Below are 21,016 nucleotides of genomic sequence, written 5' to 3' on the forward strand. Positions count from 1 at the left end.
ATTAAATAGCCCTTACCAAGCCTGGAGGTGTGTTTTGGTCAGTGTCCTGTTGAAAAACAAATGACAGTCAAACTAAGCGCAAACCAGATGGGATGACGTATCGCTGCAGAATGCTGTGGAAGTGTGCCTTGAATTCTAAAGATACACTATAGGAATGAGGCAGTCCATCAAAATCATCTTTGCTCCTGGGCTCTGTCCACGCATTTCAAGGCTGCGTTGAAACAATCACTTATCAATGACCCAAGACCAGCTCAGTTAGTCCCTACCATTGTATTTGTATTTGTATTTATTATGGCAGCAGCTACTCTTCAGGGGGCTAGCAAAATTAAGGCAATTATATAATTGTATAAACATTACAATGCATTCACAGATTTCATACTGTGTACCCTCAGGCCCCTACTCCACCAATACCAAACATCTACAGTACTAAATCCATGTGTATGTATAGTGCGTATGTTATCGTGTTTGTGTGTGTCTATGTATGCATGTGTCTGTGCCAATGTTTGTGTTGCTTCACAGTCCCCGCTGTGAAGGTGTTTAATTTTTTTAAATCTGTTTTTTAAATCAAATTTTACTGCTTTGCTTCAGTTACTTGATGTGGAATAGAGTTCCATGTAGTTATGGCTCTATACAGTACTGTGTGCCTCCCATCGTCTGTTCTGGACTTGGACAGGGGAAGAGACCTCATGTCTTGTGGGGTATGCATGGGTGTCCGAGCTGTGTGCCAGTAGTTTAGACAGACCGCTCAGTGCATTCAACATGTCAATACCTCTTATAAATACAAGTAGTGATGAAGTCAATCTATCCTCCACTTTCAGCCAAGAGAGATTGACATGAATATTATTAATATTAGCTCTCTGAGCCAACTGCAATTTTCCTAAGTCCTTTTTTTGTGGCATCTGACTACATGACTGAACAGTAGTTAAGGTTCGAATATTACTAGGGCCTGTTGAACCTGCCTTGTTGACAATGTTGTTAAGAAGGCAGAGCATCGCTTTATTATAGACAGACTTCTCCCCATCTTAGCTACTACTGTATCAATATGTTTTGACCACGACAGTTTACAATCTAGGGTTACTCCAAGCAGTTTAGTCATCTCAATTTCCACAATATTCATCACAAGATTTAGTTGAGGTTTAGGGTTTATTGAGTATTTTGTTCCAAATACAATACTTTTAGTTTTAGAAATATTTATGGCTAACTTATTCCTGGCCAACCACTCTGAAACTAACTGCAGCTTTTTGTTGAGTGTTGCATTCATTTCAGTTGCTGTAGTAGCTGACGTGTATAGTGTTGAGTCATCCGCATACAGTTGAAGTAGGAAGTTTACATACACTTAGGTTGGAGTCACTAAAACTCGTTTTTCAACCACTCCCCAAATTTCCTTTTAACAAACTAGTTTTGGCAAGTCGGTTAGGACATCTACTTTCTGCATGACACAAGTAATTTTTCCAACAATTGTTTACAGACAGATTATTTCACTTACCATTCACTGTATCACAATTCAAGTGGGTTAGCAGTTTAAATATACTAAGTTGACTGTGACTTTAAAAAGCTTGGAAAATTCCAGAAAATGATGTCAAGCTTCTGATAGGCTAATTGACATCATTTGAGTCAATTGGAGGTGTACCTGTGGATGTATTTCAAGGCCTACCTGCAAAGTGCCTCTTGACATCATTGGAAAGTCAAAAGAAATCAGCCAAGACCTCAGAACATTTTTTGTAGACTTCCACAAGTCTGGTTCATCCTTGGTAACAATTTCCAAACGCCTGAAGGAACCACGTTCATCTGTACAAACAATAGTACACAAGTATAAATACCATGGTATATATATATATACCACCATATATATATATATACCATGGGACCACGCAACCGCCATACCGCTCAGGAAGGAGACACGTTCTGTCTCCTAGAGATGAATGTACTTTGGTGTGAAAAGGGCAAATCAATCCCAGAACAACAGCAATGGAAGTGAAGATGATGGAGGAAACTGGTAAAGAATTGTCTATATCCACAGAAAAACGTGGATATCGACATAACCTGAAAGGCTGCTCAGCAAGGAAGAAGCCACTGCTCCAAAACCACCATTAAAAAGCAACTGCACATGGGGACAAAGATCGTACTTTTTGGAGAAATGTCCTCTGATCTGATGAAACAAAAATAAAACTGTTTGGCCATAATTACCATCGTTATGTTTGGAGGAAAAAGGGGGAGGCTTGCAAGTCGAAGAACACCATCCCAGTCGTGAATCACGGGATGGCAGCATCATGTTGTGGGGGTGCTTTGCTGCAGGAGGGACTGGAGCACTCCACAAAATAGATAGCATCATGAGGTAGGAAAATGTTGTGGATATATTGAAGCAACATCTCAGGACATAAGTCAGGATGTTAAAGCTTGGTCGGAAATGGACTTCCAAATGGACAATGACCCCAAACATACTTCCAAAATTGTGGCAAAATGGCTTAATTAAGGAAAACAAAAGGCAACGTATTGGAGTGGCCATCACAAAGCCCTGACCTCAATCCTTGAGAGAATATGTGGGCAGAACTTAAAAAGCGTGTGCTCTGACTCAGTTACACCAGCTCTGTCAGGAGGAATGGTGCAAAATTCACCAAACTTATTGTGGTAAGCTTGTGGAAGGCTACCCAAAATGTTTGACCCAAGGTAAACAATTTAAAGGCAATGCTACCAAATACTAATTGAGTGTATGTACACTTCTGACCCACTGTCAATGTGATTAAATAAATAATAACTTAAATAATTAATTCGCTGTACTATTATTCTTACATTTGCCATTTAAAGTGGTGATCCTAACTGACCTAAAACAGGGAATTTTTATTAGGATTAAATCTCAGTAATTGTGAAAAACTGAGTTTAAATGTAATTGGCTAAGGTGTGTTTTTACTTCCGACTTCAACTGTACATACATAATGGATGACACAATGGAATATCTTTCCTCCACCCAAGTGGAATTATCTTTGAACTATTTTAAAGGAATCATTAAAACGATAACATTTAAGCACAATATATTAATTCTAAAACATATTCCCATTACATAATGGTAAACACTATTGTAATCCATAGTGAATTATTAAAAACTCAATCCTCAAAGTCTGATAAAGCTGATGCTGATAAAACCTTAAAATGGAACTATGCAAAACAAGAAAACACACTGACAGTGGAGAAGTGTTGGAAACCTCTATCAAATACTTGGGTGTTCGATAACCCATTCTGGAAATAGATTTTTCGGAGGCGAAAGAAACACGCATCTGTTCAGGCGAGTTGCTGGCTAGCGGAGTAGAACACTTGAAAGAGAAAAGGAGAGCCGCATCCTCTAAGAGCTCCTATGCAATATTTTAATAATCAATGTTTCGACAGAGAAGCTGTCTTCACACATTTTCACACATAACGCTATGCTTTCTGATTTTACAATAGATAAATAAATACAATGAGAGCTGCCCTAAAATAATAGATAAACGTTCTAACGCTCTAACAAAGCACTCCCAGTACACTATATGCTCGTCGAACATCTCATTCCAAAATCATGGGCATTAATATGGAGTTGGTGTCCCTTTGCTATAACAGCCTCCACTCATCTGAGAAGGCTTTCCACTAGATGTTGGTACATTGGTATGGGGATTTACTTCCACTCAGCCATGAGCATTAGTGCGGTCGGGCAGTGATGTTGGGTGATTAGGCTCGCAGTCGGCATTCCAATTCATCCCAAAGGTGTTCGATAGGGTTGAGGTCAGGGCTCTGTGCAGCCCAGTCAAGTTCTTCCACACTGATCTCGATAAACCATTCCTGTATGGACCTCGCTTTGTGCACCGGGGCATTGTCATGGGGCACTGAAACAGGAAAGGACCTCCCCTAAACTGTTCCCACAAAGTTGGAGGCACAGAATAATTTAGAATGTCATTGTATGCTGTAGCGTCAAGATTTCCCTTCACTGGAACTACGGTACTTAGCCCGAACCATGAAAAACAGCCGCAGACCATTATTCTCTTCCACCAAATTTTACAGTTGGCACTATGCATTCAGGCATTCTCCTGGCATCCGTCAAACCCAGATTCATCCATCGGACTGCCAGATGGTGAAGCTTGATTCATTACTCCAGAGAACACGTTTCCATTGCTCCAGAGTCCAATGGTGGTGAGTTTTACACCACTCCAGCCGATGCTTGGCATTGCGCATGGTGATCTTAGGCTTGTGTGCTGCTGCTCGGCCATGGAAACCGATTTCATGAAGCTCCCGACAAACAGTTATTGTGCTGATGTTCATCCTGAGGCAGTTTGGAACTCGGTATTGAGTGTTTCAACCGAAGACAGATGATTTTTACGTGCTTCAGCACTTGGCGGTCCCGTTCTGTGAGCTTGTGTGGCCACTTCTCGGCTGAGCCGTCCTATGACCATGCCACATTGAAAGTCACTGAGCTCTTCAGTAAGGCCATTCTACTGCCAATGTTTGTCTATGGAGATTGCATGGCTGTGTGCTTATTTTTATACACCTGTCAGCAGCAGGTGTGGCTGAAATAGCCGAATCCACATATTGAAGGGGTGTCCATATACTTGTGTACATATAGTGTATATACTATGTCGTCAAAACCAGACTTTACAAAGCAAAGAAGGCTACACTAGTAATTATAATTCTATAGGGGACAATGGAGTTTTAAAACAGAGGTTGTAGGGGGATGACAGTGTGGTGATGTGGGAATATATGAGGAAACATAGTGCGAGGCAGGGGGTGAAAGGACATGGGGTGCAGGCTCGGTCGTGCCATGACCGAAATTGGGTCTTGGTAAATAAAGGGAGAGCGACTGTGTGGGCAAACCTCTGCCCTCAGTGGCAGGTGAGTGAAGGGGAGGATAGGTGACATGAGTAGGGGCTGTGGCTGGAGGAAGTCAGCATGGTGCTGCAGGAAAGTCTGGTGGATGGTGATGGAGGTAGATAATGGTAGAGGAAGTTGTACAGGGTGTAGTACTATGGGGGAGGACACAGGGATGTGAGGGCTGGCTAAAACTGGTTTCAGTTTGTCAGGGAACGTTTGATAGTCCATAGCCTTCCTGTGGGCTTGGATATGTTGGAGGCAATGCTTCTCCAGTCTGTCCAGTGTGGACCTGTAACAGTCCTTTGAGTTAAATGATTGCTGCTCTAATTTTGTGTAGCTAGCATTCAAGGTCTCTGACATTTTCCCATTGCCTATTGGTAGAAAGCCATCACTCTTACTGTGAACGTTGGGCTGATCTGGGCTCAGCACAGACTTATGTGCAACAATAACATCTGAGCCCTTAGCTCCGGAATCAAAAATATACCTCTTGAGATCTGACCCATTGATCTGGCCTTTGCAGCTGGATCTGACATTTACACTGTCAATACTCTTCTCAAGTGCATCAGGGTTCAATTTATCCTCAGGTCCAGGGGAGTCAGAGCCAGTGCATGGGCTAAGGCCATTTGCTCCTCGACTCTGCTCATATCTCTCTCCACAGCTCACGTCAGCCACTGAACTCTGATGAGCTCCACATGCCCTTCTCCTCCTTCTTCGCCTCTTGTTTGGTTTATGCAAAGAGTTCACACAAGTACTACCGACAGTTTGGTCATCCATAGTCCTTTTTCGACATCTTCCACCTTCCTGTAACAGTGATTCAGGGAGTGGCTGGTGTTTTAAGAGTGTGGGACATATTTTATTCGTCTGGTCTGCACTTGTGATGACCGGGTTGGTCTGGAGAGATCCACAGTTGAGAGATGTGTGTTCTATGGCATTTATGTGTTTGGACTGCTGATTGCGCATATTGCCCTCGTTGATCTGTCCAGGACCCTGGAGAGCCTCATCAGAGTGGGCCAGACTAGCTGCTGTGCCATTCACACACTCTGCCAATGCCTGCCTCACAACACCTGCTGTGTCTCTGTAAGCTTCAATTCTCCCCTCGTTGCCCTCAATTGAGGGTGATTGCTTGGGCTCGTCTGGCTGAAATTGTTTTGCACTGCTATCACTTATTTGGTCATCAAGTCTTTCACAATGATTGGGAAGTGTCAGGCAATTACCAAATCTTTCTGTTGCCCCTTCATATTTGTCACCCCCCTGGTGAGTCATCCGTCTGTGCCCCTGCCGCCTTCTCCTCCTCTGGCTTGTGCTACAACACCTGCGTGTGTCCACAGCCATAGCTGTATGTGTCAAGCTTGTGGTTGCCAACTGTGCTGAATAATTGCAACACTGCTCATACTTTCTGATGAGTGTGTTGCTTGGCTCCTCGCAACCATGACTTTTAGGCCTCTCGCAATCCTCCTGAACAAGGATGCGCTCTGGGCTTGGCAAGCTCTTAAACAGCTCACGTGTTTCCAGGGTTGCTTCATCGCTGTAGGACTTCTTAGCTAATTCAGCTGATTTCTCGACATCTCTTTCCACCACTCTGCAGCCAGCATCTTTAGTGGAGGCTCTGAAGTCAAAATGGAGTGGGTTGCAGCTGAAGGAAATAGATGGACTTGTCCTGGTGAATGTCAACATCTCAGAGGGCCACTGGAGCACCGTTTTCCCATTTCTACTGAGGATAGAGTAGAAAGGTTTACATGGCCTTGCAACTGTCCATTTCTCATCCTCTGACACACTTAGATCTTTGTCTTGGGGTTGAGTGTAAATTGCTTCATTCGAATGATTAGCGCAGCTCGACAATGGGTGTCCTCCCTTATGGGAGACATTATCTGCTAACATGATTTTGTCAGGCTCTGTCCTCTGTCCTTGTTCCAACTCAGTTTCCTGTTTTTGTTCAGCCAAGTTGCTTTTTAGACTTCCCTGCAACATGTCCTGTTCACAGTCATCTAATGTGTTTGAATGGGAGAGAAACATGGAAGATTGGACTGTGCAGGGAAAAGCCACATCCTCAGAATAAACGAGGATAGTGCACAAATCAGCTGGGGGCATCGAGCTGTCTGACCCCGGTGGTGCATTGGTTAACCCCTGAACCTGTGAGCCTGCAATGTGAATCTTCCCCTTGTTATGCAGAGCCTTCTCGCTGGCAGGGGGGCTGGGGGAGTCTAGGCCAGTGGGAGGCCGTGGGGAGTTGAGCTGCACACTGAGCCTCTGTCTACATGCATGCCTGCTTGACCCGTCCTCCCCGGCCTGGCAGAACACCGCCGCCGAAGACTCCAGCTTCAGAGAGGCCTTTTTAGGGAAGGAGAAAGAGATTTTTTGGCCACACTTTCCGGCCACAGTGCTGGGAGTTTCCTGGGCCTGAATGGTGCTGGTGTTATCTGCAAGTGTGTCTAAGGTGACGTTTGGACACATTGTGTGTTCCTGGGTGCTGTTCTGTGCCCGGCTGCTGGCTCTGTCACCACGGGCTCCCCTGTAGCCTCCCTCCACGGCCACAGTGGTAGATCGGAACATGGGTCCACTACCAGGTACGCTGCACAGAAAGGAGTTGACACTAGAATCAGTATGATAGCAGCCAACATCCAAAAATCAACACCAAAAAACAACTGGTGACAATGAGTATGTTTACATGCACAATAATAATTATATATTAAACTGATTATGGCAGAAGGCAGAGTATGGCATTAGTCATGCAAACACCTTACTCTGCTTATCGTAATCGGCGTAAGGTCATAATCAAAGTAAACATACACCGATTTAAAACACCTGGTTTTCATACAAACTGTATATGTCTGAACTCAGAATCAAATAGTGTTATTGTTATTATAACACAATAACATGGTCACTGTGGTAGAACATTTATTTTTATTGCCGATTTTCTGCATTTATCAAAAGTCCCATCAAGCAGCCAGATTTGAGATGTGTCCATGTAAACATAATTGTTAGGGAAATTGTTCTTCTTGCAAAGTAGGACATGTCCTAAATGAACTATTATATTAACTAGACTATCCACACTACTATCACATTGTGTGCATGTAACCGTGCTCATCGTCTTATTCATCCCCCCAAAATAAATACATCTAACATTTATTTTGATAGGTATTTTAACTTACGTAAATTACAATCCCAACTCGTTCTAAAACTAATTTACAGCCTGTTGCAATTCTGTCATATAGGGACACATACGAGTCCATTGGCTGTTCCACCCACCGTTGGCCCTCCAGCCGCTGTTCGGCCAGCTCATGTAAACGTCTTAGTGCTCTCTCTTGCTTTCTGCCATCCTTCTTGGATTTGGAGGACACGTTCCGGGCAAACTCCCGCTGCTTCAGCTCTTTCAGTCTCTGGCAGAGAGAAGAAATATCACCAGACTCATTATCTACTGTACAGAGTCAGCCATTGGAGTAGCTTACTTTTCCGGCCAAACTAATTGAATTAAGTGATATTACTCTTTCAGATCATTTTTTATTTCCTTAGATGGTCCTCTCCAATATAAGGCATTGGATCCCAATGGAGAGATCATTTCTCTATGGAGAAGGTTTTAAACTAACTGTACAGCCACCCACAGTGCTGTACATCTCTGGAGGCACGTGTTGTAAGAATATTATATGTACACATTTTATGCCACAACAAACTCACATCTCATTCATTCACGTTGGCTAACCTTGTCCAACTTATTCTAAATCAGCAATCCTGACGTTCGCTAATTGGTTACCATATCCTTACAGTTAACCTTACAACTGTTTTTAGTTCAACGAAGCACATATCAAAACAAGACAATATTGCAGTGATTGGGAAAGTGAGGTTTATTGATCACATTGCTTCACAATTTACAACATGTTTAATTATAGACTCATACCCTAGGACTGAGTTCACACTCCGTGGAACAGAAGTTATACAATGCATTTTTCCCACAACTGTTGTGTGACAACCAAGGATGTGGTGGACCATAAACACAAATGCAGATTATGCACATTTTGCAATTAGCGTTTATGCACCTAGTGTTCGTTAAATAAGTGTTTAGCGTTACTCGCCACAACTATTGTGTGTACAACTGTTGTTACCCCTGAGTGAACTAACCCTACATTTTCCATAATATATCTTTATTTTTCACCTAATAGAATAGATCATCTATAGGGCTCTATAATTACCCAAACCCACGAATGGCTCCACCTTATGTATTCTACACAGGCTCTTTTGTATTACACACAACTCAGCAAGGCTATGTGACCTTACCTCTTTGAAGTACTCTGGTGGTTGCATTTAGAGTGGCTGGGTCACAAAGCCAGAAGATTATTTGTATGCATCCGAGATAATTTTGTCATGTTAAGCAGCCTCTTCTCTCAGGATTATCGAGCAGAGGGGCCAGGCAATTGTTAATGTGCAGGGCTTACAGTATAGGATGTGCCTGTCCAATAGACACATGTTATTGAGCTTCTACTTCTTGCAGGCTCTCCAAAATGTTTAGCCTTTTCATTCTACAAGTGAGGTGTAGGTACGAGTGACTATTGATGCAAATGTTGCCCTCGAAGGTAGAATGTAATGTAGATAAATGACTGTATATGCAGACACAATCTTTTGTTCAGCCAAATGTCATAGTCTTTACATTACTTATTCATATATTATACAACAGGTGGGTCTAATCCTGAATGCTGATTGGTTAAAATCGCATTACATCCTGTGTCTATTCCACAAGTCACCACCGGCTTAATCTTTTAAAATGCCTATTTACTCTATTCCATCTGACTGTGCAATCCAATCCAGCATAGCCAGGCACTTTATACACTTGATCTCCACTATAAAAAGCATCTAGACATTATCTCACATTCCTTTTGAACTAACATTTCGTTTTCAACAGCCGAGATTTGAAAAAACCTTGCTCTCTGTCTCTCCGACTTTTGCAATGTTATTTCAATATTCAAATTCGATCTCCAGCTGTCCCATAATAATGAACGCATCAGAACAGACAGGCAACATTTCCCACCCAGTCGAAATCATGAATCTGCTAGCATCATTTTTATGGATATATACAAAGAATTGTCAATTGAAAAAATGTCAGTTAGTTTGCATTTTTCCAGATTCAGTTTGAAGTGATTGTATTAGCTGTGTTGTTGGCTACAACCGTGTCCCTACGAGAAAGCACATTTTCTATGCCAGGCGAAATTGCAACTCATTAGCTCATTAGTATGGATATATCCAAATAAATGTCACTAGAAAACAGCTTAAACAAATGCAGCTACTTTGCTATTAATCTGGCTGCACTTTGACTGACTGTAAATTAGCCGTAGTTGGCTAGCTAGTAATAAAGGGATAAGAATGATAACGCCCTCAAAGCTGGTGTTTGGAGGATATATTGGCACAGTTAACACCACCCATGCCAATATTGTCATGTTTTGTCATAGATTGTCATGTCTTGTCCCGGTGCTCCCTCTTCTATTCGTTTCCCCCTGCTGGTCTTATTAGGTTCTTTCCCTCTTTCTATCCCCCTCCCTCTCTCTCGCTCTCTCTCTCTATCGTTCCGTTCCTGCTCCCAGCTGTTCCTCATTCTCCTAACTACCTCATTTACTCTTTCACACCTGTCCCCTATTTTGCCCTCTGATTAGAGTCCCTATTTCTCCCTCTGTTTCCGCTTCTGTCCTTGTCGGATCCTTGTTTGATGTTTGCTGTTCTGTGTCCTTGTTCCGCCCTGTCGTGTTTTTGCCTTCTTCAGATGCTGCGTGTGAGCAGGTATCTATATCAGCTACGGCCTGCGCCTTCCCGAAGCGACCTGCAGTCTGTGGTCGCATCTCCAGTGGTTCCCCTCTACTGACTAGAGGATTTCAGTTTTCCTGTTTTGACTTTACCTGAGATATTCCAGGATTATAGTTTTTGTTAAAGACTGGAATAAAGACTCTGTTTCTGTTAAGTCGCTTTTGGGTCCTCATTCACCCGCATAACAAATATATCCTCCAAACACCAGCTTATTGGGCATTATCACTTACACGGAAATACACAATGCACAATGAAATGCATGTGACATTGTCATGTTATTGTTTTGCAGAATAACGTTTTTTTTTGTTAACGGACACTGTTGAGAGAACCATCACAGAAGTACTCTAATTTTTGACACCTTTAAACACTCACCTGCTAGCCTAGACCAGATCTGTGTGACGCTTTAGCTACAACTGCCCTGGTCACAGGAGTTTGCTAAATCACATGTAGATCTAAACCAGGCCACTGTCTTTTTGGTTCTCATGAATCTGCTTTTTAGCTGTCAAAGTGGAACTGATATTTAGACTGTTCCAACTATGCTGTTGTAGGCTGCTCCGGGAAGTAGTTTTACACTAGGCACAGGTCTAGGATCAGCTTCCCCTCCCCCAATATTAACCTTGCAATACTGACAATGCAATTCTGACCCAAGATCAAAGGGAAACTTCACCCTACTCCTTGTGTGCAGGATAACACAGCCAGCTAGAGGAATTAGCTCTGTCAGTGTTATGTATATGTCTGAAAACTGGTTTATTCATTGACCTGTGCTTGTTAAGTGAGAATGGATGTTAATACTAAATTAATAATGCAGATACAGTTCAGCTTAGGTTAGCAGGTGATCTTTAAACAAATATTAATTACATTTGTGACTCGTTACAGAATTGGGGATGTTTGACAATAGTTCCTACCTCACAGTAATGAAAGAAAGAAAGAAAGAAAGAAAGAAAGAAAGAAAGAAAGAAAGAGAAAAAAATAATCCAGAAATGCCTTATTGCGTATGAACTTTCTAGGCCTTAATTACAAACCTGTCTGTGATCCGTAAATATGATTATGAGCCTAGTTTAGCCAAGGAGAAGCGCTGAGCTTTATATGGAGAAAGACAGGATACTTCTTGGCTAACAAAGACTGGCTGAGATCATGGAGGTTGACTATGGTGACTGTTGGTCATGCATCTGCATGTAAATTCTTAAAGAGATGGATGGGACTAATGATTAAGATGTTGTGAACAATGCTGAATGGGAGTAAACAAAGAAATTCTATTTAGCAAGTGTGAAAACCTCATCAAAATCTTTCATGGGTATTTTCTGCTTGTCTCCTAAGTGGGATATCAAGTTTTCAAAGCAGCATAACTTTCCCATGTTTCCTCCAACTACAGTGTATTTACCATTTTGAAGCTCGGAGTCTGTACTTTTATCAAATAAAAAATTAAGGGAACCACTTAAATTTGACATTCAATAGAGATATCTGGTCACATTTGATCAAACCTCAAAAACCTTAATATACACAGAGTGTACAAAACATTAGGAAAACCTTCCTAATATTGAGTTGCACCCTATTTTGCTCTGAGAACAGACTCAATTTGTCATGGAATGGATTCTAACAAGGTGTCGAAAGCGTTCCACAGGGATGCTGGCTCATGTTGACGCCAATTCTTCCACAGTTGTGTCAAGTTGGCTGGATGTCCTTTGGGTGGTGGACCATTCTTGATACACACAGGAAACTGTTGAGTGTGAAAAACCCAGCAGCCTGGCACCTACTACCAAAGCCCATTGAAAGGCACTTAAATCGTATGTCTTGCCTATTCACCCTTCAAATGGCATACATACACAGTCCATGTCTCAAGACTTAAAAATCCTTCTTTTATATTTGCTATTTACCTCTGCCAGATCACATTTATCAATAAAGCTATTTGTAAAAAAATAAAAATATTTTTGCAAACAAAATCAAGACATGGGTGGAATAAATCATGTTTATCTTGAACAAATATAAATGAAACAAGGTTTTCATCACTATTGATGTTTATTGCTTTGACCTGAACAAATTGGAAGGACACATTTTACATACAGTATTTTACGGAAATGATAAATGAACCCCATTGAACACAAATTAAGGCCGGTCTACACACCACATGAGGGACAGAGTTTTACTGTCTGTGTGTTGCAAATGGATTTCTTGCACTTGATGCATGTTTACTGTGTCTTCCTGTCCTTCTTGGGTAAACACATATCACAGCGCTTCTTCTTGTTGTTGCTACCGGCTGCAATGTAGAATGATGAAAACACTTAGTTCAGGAATTTTACTAACATCTCACTCACATATATAGTTACAGCAGGCCAAGGTTGGAGAGACAGATACACACACACATGCAACAACATCATCCACACTTACTTCCGGTACTAGAGTTGTTGGTTCTGTGGGTCAGGTGGACGGGGAACCAGCATCCTCCTCACGATGGCTGCAGAAGCTGGGGTCCTTGGGATATGTTGCCTCCTCTGGATTTGTAGTCTTACCAATGTCTCCTCTGGAGCTTCCCTCTGTTCCAATCTGGATTCAATGCCATCCAGAGGACAAACGTGCTGTATGCTGAGATGTCCAAGATGAATATCACAAGTGGCCAGCTTGGAGTTCTTATTTTGCAGCTGTAACTAGTCACCAGCTTGTCTAAAATGTCCATCCCTCCTTTTATGGCATTGTAATCCATTATGATTTCTGTTTTTTTAATGTCCCTGGACACATACTCTCCCATCCCTATGCAGTGTACTCATGAGTTCCATATTTATGTCTAGGGACGTGTCGGCCATGAACACAAACTTACAGGAATTGATAGCTGTATTCAACAGCTGAGGTATGAGTTCTGGCTTGTTTTTTCGTACTCTTCCTACCATTGTCAGCTTCCTCTTGAGGAACTCCTGGCCCAGCTTGTGCAAAGTTAAAAAGTTATTGCATATGATGTTGTGGCCACGTGTGTCACATCCAAGGACAACATTCATCCCTTGGCTCTTCTCAGGGGCTCCTCCATCTGGCTTCCCCATATACAGTTGAAGTCAGAAGTTTACATACACCTTAGCCAAATACATTTAAACTCGGTTTTTCACAATTCCTGACATTTAATCCTAGTAAGAATTCCCTGTGTTAGGTCAGTTAGTATCAACACTTTATTTTAAGAATGTGACATGTCAGAATAATAGTAGAGAGAATGATTTATTTCAGCTTTTATTTCATTCATCACATTCCCTGTGGGTCAGATGTGTACATACACTCAATTAGTATTTGGTAGCATTGCCTTTAAATTATTTAACCTTTTACGGCTAGGGGTTCTGCTAGCGGAATGTTTGGCCAGAGTGCGAAATCTAATAATAAAAAATTATTTGAAATATTTAACTTTCATACAATCACAAGTGCAATACACCAAAATACAGCTTAACTTTTTGTTAACCTCTTTGGGCTAGGGGGCGGTAATTTCACGTCCGGATGAAAAGCGTGCCCAAAGTAAACTGCCTGCTTCTCAGGCCCAGAAGCTAGGATATGCATATGTAGATTTGGATAGAAAACATTCTAAAGTTTCTAAAACTGTTAAAATTACGTCTGTGAGTATAACAGAACTTATTTAGCAGACGAAACCCAGAGGACAAACCATCCAGGATTTTTGTTGTTGATGAGGTGACAGTGTTTTCAATTGTTTTCTATATGAATCTAGATTTCGAAGGCACCTGCTTGCAGTTCCTATTGCTTCCACTAGATGTCAGTCTGTAGAAATTGGTTGATGTTTTTCCTTTGACAAATTAAGAAGTAGCCATTTCCTATCTGGTTGGATAGCAAAGTGTACTGTTGTGGTTGGGGCGCACGACCTGAAAGCTCGCTCCACTTTGTTTTTATATGTTATTGAACGCAGTTTATCCAGTCTTAAATTTGATTGATTATATACTTTAAAAAATACCTAAAGTTGGATTAGGAAAGTTGTTTGAAATGTTTGGACAAAGATTACAGGTAACTTATTAGATATTTTGTAGTCATGTTGCGCGAGTTGGAACCGGTGTTTTTCTGAATCAAACGCGCCAAATAAATTGACATTTTGGAGATATAACGATGGAATTTATCGAACAAAAGGACCATTTATGATGTTTATGGAACATATTGGAGTGCCAACAGAATAAGATCTTCAAATGTATGGCATGAATTATATAATTATTTCTGAGTTTTGTGTCGTGCCTGGTGGGTTGAAATGTGATTGTCATGTAAAGCCTTTTTGAAATGTGAAACGGTGGCTGAATTAAACGTTTCGGGTAGCCTTCCACAAGCTTCCCACAATAATTTGGGTGAATTTTGACCCATTCCTGCTGACAGAGCTGGTGTAACTGAGACAGGTTTGTAGGTCTCCTTGCTCACACACACTTTTTCAGTTCTGCCCACAAATCTTCTCTAGGATTGAGGTCAGGGCTTTGTGAGTCAATACCTTGACTTTGTTGTCCTTGAGCCATTTTGCCACACCTTTGGCAGTATGCTTTGGGTCAATGTTCATTTGGAAGACCAGTTTGTGACCAAGCTTTAGCTTCATTAAGGATGTCTTGAGATGTTTCTTCAATATATCCACATAATTTTCCTACCTCATGGTGCCATCTATTTTGTGAAGTGCACCAGTCTCTCCTGCAGCAAAGCACCCCCACAACATGATGCTGCCATCCCCGTGCTTCACGGTTGGGATGATGTTCTTCAGCTTGCAAGCCTCCCCCTTTTTCCTCCAAACATAACAATGGTCATTACTTTTGTACTTTTGTATGAAAAGTACGATCTTTGTCCCCATGTGCAGTTGCAAACCGTAGTCTGGCTTTTTCATGGCGGTTTTGGAGCAGTGGCTTCTTCCTTGCTGAGTGGCCTTTCAGGTTATGTCGATATAGGACTCGTTTTACTGTGGATATAGATACTTTTGGACCTGTTTCCTCCAACATCTTCACAAGGTCCTTTGCTGTTGTTCTGGGACTGATTTGCACTTTTCGCACCAAAAGTACATTCATCTCTAGGAGACAGAAGACGTCTCCTTCCTGAGCGGTATGACGGCTGCGTGGTCCCATGGTGTTTATACTTGCGTACTATTGTTTGTGCCGATGAACGTGGTACCTTTAGGTGTTTGTAAATTGCTCCCAAGAATGAACCAGACTTGTGGAGGTCTACAATGTTTTTCTGAGGTCTTGGCTGATTTATTTTGATTTCCCAAGATGTCAAGCAGAGGCACTGAGTTCGAAGGTAGGCCTTGAATACATCCAGCTTCTAAAGCTATGACATAATTTTCTGGAATTTTCCAAGCTTTTTAAATTCACAGTCAACTTAGTGTATGTTAACTTCTGACCCACTGGAATTGTGATACAAGTGAAATAATCTGTCTGGAAACAATTGTTGCAAATTGTTGTCCTAACTGACTTGCCAAAACGGTGGTTGAAAAACGAGTTTTAATGACTCCAACCTAAGTGTATGTAAACTTCCGACTTCAACTGTACACTTGCAAGTTCCACGCATATGATGAAGCATCATCACAGGCATCCCAGATCTTGTTTCCATATTTTGTGGGCTTGATTCCATATTTTGCAGGTTTCGACGGTATGTCCTACCTGAAGGGGCAGCGGCCACAAAATGGCATAAACTGCTCATCAGCAGTAACGTTGGCCCAGGGTTGTAAAACCGTGGAAGGCGGTCCACCCACTTGTCCCTCAGAAATACTGACCTGATTGCAGCTAGCTTGTCTCTCTTCCGCCGAGCTGGTCTGCTGTCTCGGTTATCGAAGCGGCTAATCCTTGAAATAATGTGGACGTTTTCCAGAGACATTGTTGCACAGATGTCAGTTTCTGCATCCCACAGGGATTCAAACCCACTTCCCTGGCATTTCAAGTGCCATACTCTACCAACTGAGCTTCAAAGGACCACAAACTTTGTTGAAGGCATGAACAAGAATCCCCTTTAGTGGAATAATGTGTTCACTGTAGTTCAGTGTTTCCCAAACTCAGTCCTGGGGACCCCAAGGGATGCACATTTAGTTTTTTTGCCCTAGCACTACACTGCTGATTAAAATAATCAAAGCTTGATGATGAGTTCATTATTTGAATCAGCTGTGTAGTGCTAGGGCAAAAACCAAAACATGCACCCCTTGGGGTCCCCAGGACAGGGTATGAGAAAAGCTGCTGTGGGCAATGGGGGATATAAATGTGTACACTGTAGTAAATGGGGAAAATGCTCATTCAGGGCACAGGTCAAATATTTTTCTCAGGTTAAGCAAGTCATGCAAATACTGTAGTATTTGGAAGAACAATCACCTTTTTATCCCCTCATATTCATCTGATATGTACTTTGAAATCAAATATGCCCTTTTTTTTTGAGATGTTGATGTTTTCTTTGTCATTCGTAGATTATATATTTTTTTCAACGTTGAACGTAACTCGTAAATGTAACTCGTCTGAATGAATTGCATGGTAGGAGGTATTAGGTGCACCATACCTGTTTGTGAGCATGGTCGTAAGAGTTGATGTGGTTGTCAAACTCCTGATGCTTGTAGTACTGCTTGTCACACAGCTCACAGTAGAAGTTAGCCTTCAGGTCCTCAAGTGCCTCGGCCATAGTCCTCTCCTTCTGTGAGTAATCCTGGTCAGGGAAAATTTAGAAAAAATGCTAAACTCAATAATATATCACTAGCCATCTAATTTCAAGTGAATATTCAAAAATGTGCGTGAACTAATATGCACCTTTTTCCACCAGCGATGTGTTTCCATCAAACAGACTTATTGGGGGAAAAAAGTCTGTACGTGATCACGTAGTGCACATGACAATAATGTTTGTGGTTAAATTCCAATGTGACAAATGAAAAATACAAGTTAAGATAGGGCTGTCTACTGCCCCCGCTGGAGTAATTGCGTGCCCATAGTAAACATATATTTTTTTTGTCAAAAGTTGCTAATATATGCAAATAACAAAATATTATTGTATAGAAAACACTCTAAAGCTTCTAAAACCGTTTAAATTATGTCTGTATGTAAAGCAGAACTCTGAGGGCAGTCATTCTCCCAAACTCTCTCTTGTCATCAGAAAAGTTGGCCCAACTTTGACGTCATCGCCCCCACCCTTCCCAAGCACTTACAGGTCTGGGAACAGTCTCTCTGTCTTCAGCGCGATCTCAGCTTTCAATGGGGATTCTCATTGTGAGAATCGTGCGCTCACGAGAGTTTTGGCGGGCCGAAACCTTTCGGTCACGAGAAAAAACAGGTCACTTTTATGCGCGCTCTGCTCCGGTCCTGTCTTTTTTCCAAGATCGATTATACAATGCATGCGTTTCTGTTCGTCCTCACGATTGCTGTACACCTTTATAACATGTTAAAGCTTAATTATGAACTTAGTTTGATAAGTTTAGTCGACATATAATATGTAAGTTTGACGTTTTGGTGCGCATCCACTTGACTTTTGGCTACATTTCAACCGAAATGTGTCGTGTTTGAGAACCGAAAGACACAGACTGCAAAACTAAACGCTGTTTTTGGTAAGTATAATTCCTTCCAGGTCTTCTGATGGAAGAACAGCAAAGGTAAGGGAATATTTATGTGGTAAATTTGGGTTTTTGTGGACTCCAAGATAGAGGAGCCATAATGCTACTTTTTGAGCGCCGACTCATAGTATAGCCTAGTGAACGAAACCTGTAACGTTAAAAATAAATGTAACACAGCGATTGCATTCAGAAGAAGTGTATCTAACTATATATATGTAGAACATGCATATTTAGTCAAAGTTTATGATGTATATTCCTTGTTAGCTGACGTTATCTGCCGGAGCTATCGTCATTTCTCAGGACATTTGAGTAGCATTTTTTGAACGATGCATCATTGTAAACAGAGATTTATGGATATATATAGCATATTATTGAAAAAAACATAAATGTACTGTGTAACATGTTATATTACTGTCATCAGATGAAGATTTCAAAAGGTTAGTGCATTATTTTTCTTTTAATCCTGCTTTTTTTATTTGCATATTTTTTTCAACTTGGCTATGCAAATTAGCTGTGTCTTCGGTGGTGGTTTGACATAAATATGTGCTATGTTTTCGCCGTAAAACATTTTAGAAATCTGACTTGCTGGGTAGATAAACAAGGTGTTTATCTTTCATTTGAGCCATTGGACTTGTTAATGTGTGGAGGTTAAATATTTTTAGGAATATTTTTGCGTTCCATGCGCCACCTTCCAGCTGAACGTGGGGGGGGGGGGCCCTAGTCCCCAGTCCCCTTCTGGTTAAATGGGTTTCCATCGCATTCAACTCTGCTGATGGTTTGGTCACAAAAACTGTTGCGTTATATAGCAAATGTGCACACTCTGGTCTTGGCACATGCGCTCTAGCCAACAGCTCGCAGATACATGTAGGTTACCTACATTATGAGATAATTATGGAAATATATACATTTATACAATAGTTACCTGGAGGAAAATGGAGGAGGGTCCTGCTTTTCAATTTCAGTCAGTGGGAGGGTTTAGTATTTATTTATTTTGTCCAGGGGAGGGTCATGTAATTTGTAGTCGATTACATGTCATATTTCTCAGTGTTTGAGAATCAGTTGCTTATTAAAGTATCTCATGTTTGCCCGATGATGCCCCCCATCCTTGATTCTCTGCTGGGCACTCAATATAAGTGTACCTAATGTGGTCTCAATAAAATTATCCATAGCCTATATTGCACTGCTGGGATGGTGTGTATACAAAACTAGGCTACATTGCATTACACTGCAATGGAGAGGCATTCCCAATTATGAGCCCTGACCCGCCCTGCTCTTGCTGATGTGAACCCTTGTGTAGTGACTAAACAATGACTGTACAGTGGCACTTCAGGAGGTGAGTACATTTGTCATTCAAACGCATATAAATACGTCTGGATTTGACGAAAGCTTTGATCGGCATAAAAATTCAACCCTCACGCTACCTGAGCCTGATAAGCCTTACATTAAATATGTTTCATGAGCCCTATATTAAAAACATTTTGTGAGGCCAAGCCCAAAAAAAGCCGGTGCATGCTGGTGCAGGTCATGCAGCCTACAATGTTATATAGCTACTTTGCAACTACTTTTGCATTTTAGCCAACCCTTCCCCTAACCTTAACCCTTTAACCTAACTCCTAACCTTAACCCTAACCCCTTGCCTAGCTAACGTTAGCAAGTTACCTAATGTTAGCCACCTAGCCAATGTTAGCCACAACAAATTGTAATTCGTAACATATAATACGTTCTACAAATTCGTAACATTATTGTACATATTGCAATTCGTAACATATTGTACAAAATGGATGATGGACATCCACATATTAATACATACCATACAAAACATAACATATCACCCTGAATGGTGTGTCGCTTGTTTACGTACAGAATAATACGAAATAGTCTGAGACCAGGTTGGTCAGCCATGAATAAGACCGTTTGCTGAATGGGTCAAGGTTCTGTTTGTTGAGGACATGGTGATGACCTGGTCATTTATGAAAACACCATGTCTGCTCTGACAGCACCAAACAGTAGATCAATCAGCTTTCTCCTGCCACACCACTTAGTGTACATCAACCCACCCACACTCTCACGCTGTGATAAACCAATATATAGACCAGCATGGCTCTAGCAGTAGAGAGAATCTTTCATACACTCACAAAAGGTCATGTGGGACCAAAAAAAGTTTTGAGAGTTCAAGAATGATCTTACATGACTTTGAAACATCAGTGTTTCAGAGTGAATCAAAGTGAATCATCAGTGAATAATTTATCTCAGTAAAAGTAAGTCGCTCTGGATAAGAGCGTCTGCTAAATGACTTAAATGTAAATGTAAATGTAAAAGAGAATTGAATTATCTCAGTAAAAGAGAAGTAAAGCAATGTATAAGAAGGTAAATGTTTTAAGTGGTTGTGGTACTGACAGAAAAAAACAACATTTGAAGTTTATAAGATCACAAGTCACTCAAGTATGGATGTTTCATTCTGGGCGGGAGAATATTTAAAATGTCAAGTTGCTTTTAATCTATTCTCTGCCATCAGGGAATTTAGACTAGAGGCATTTAACCTTGTAGTATTCACACTGTGAAAAGATAATTCTATTCTATTCATTATTTATTCATTATTTAATTTGTGGTTGTAATTATATTTGGTCTTTTTGAAGTAGTTACTGATTTCCATATGTTGAATGTTATGAAGACAGCTTTGCACACAGGAATTATGTTTGACTCTTGTATTTCAAAGATGACTGAAATGATTGATTTTACAGCTAACTCAAAGTTATTGCAAACCAAAGATTGCATAATGCCTATGTAACGAGTATTAATATTGTCTTATATATATTTCATCTAAATCCTTTCATTTGTTTTTTATTTACCATATCCATGGATTGTGAGTGTATCGATTGCTTT

The 21,016-nt window shown here is 41.1% G+C and overlaps 1 protein-coding gene across 1 annotated transcript in view; it reads right to left on the reverse strand.

Annotated features, from left to right (window-relative positions):
* Positions 1-4,671: 4,671 nt before the first annotated feature.
* Positions 4,672-21,016, reverse strand: part of LOC124008020 (zinc finger protein 804A-like) — a 95,359-nt gene continuing 79,014 nt past the window's right edge. Inside the window, exons 2-4 of the mRNA XM_046318932.1 lie at positions 17,095-17,238; positions 8,077-8,207; positions 4,672-7,399 (exon numbers count right to left, since the gene is read on the reverse strand). Of these exons, the coding sequence (XP_046174888.1) occupies positions 4,672-7,399; positions 8,077-8,207; positions 17,095-17,238 (3,003 nt within the window). The remainder of the gene's footprint in view (positions 7,400-8,076; positions 8,208-17,094; positions 17,239-21,016) is intronic.

This window comes from Oncorhynchus gorbuscha, linkage group LG21 (assembly GCF_021184085.1).
Source record: "Oncorhynchus gorbuscha isolate QuinsamMale2020 ecotype Even-year linkage group LG21, OgorEven_v1.0, whole genome shotgun sequence".
NCBI classification, from domain to species: Eukaryota; Metazoa; Chordata; class Actinopteri; order Salmoniformes; family Salmonidae; genus Oncorhynchus; species Oncorhynchus gorbuscha.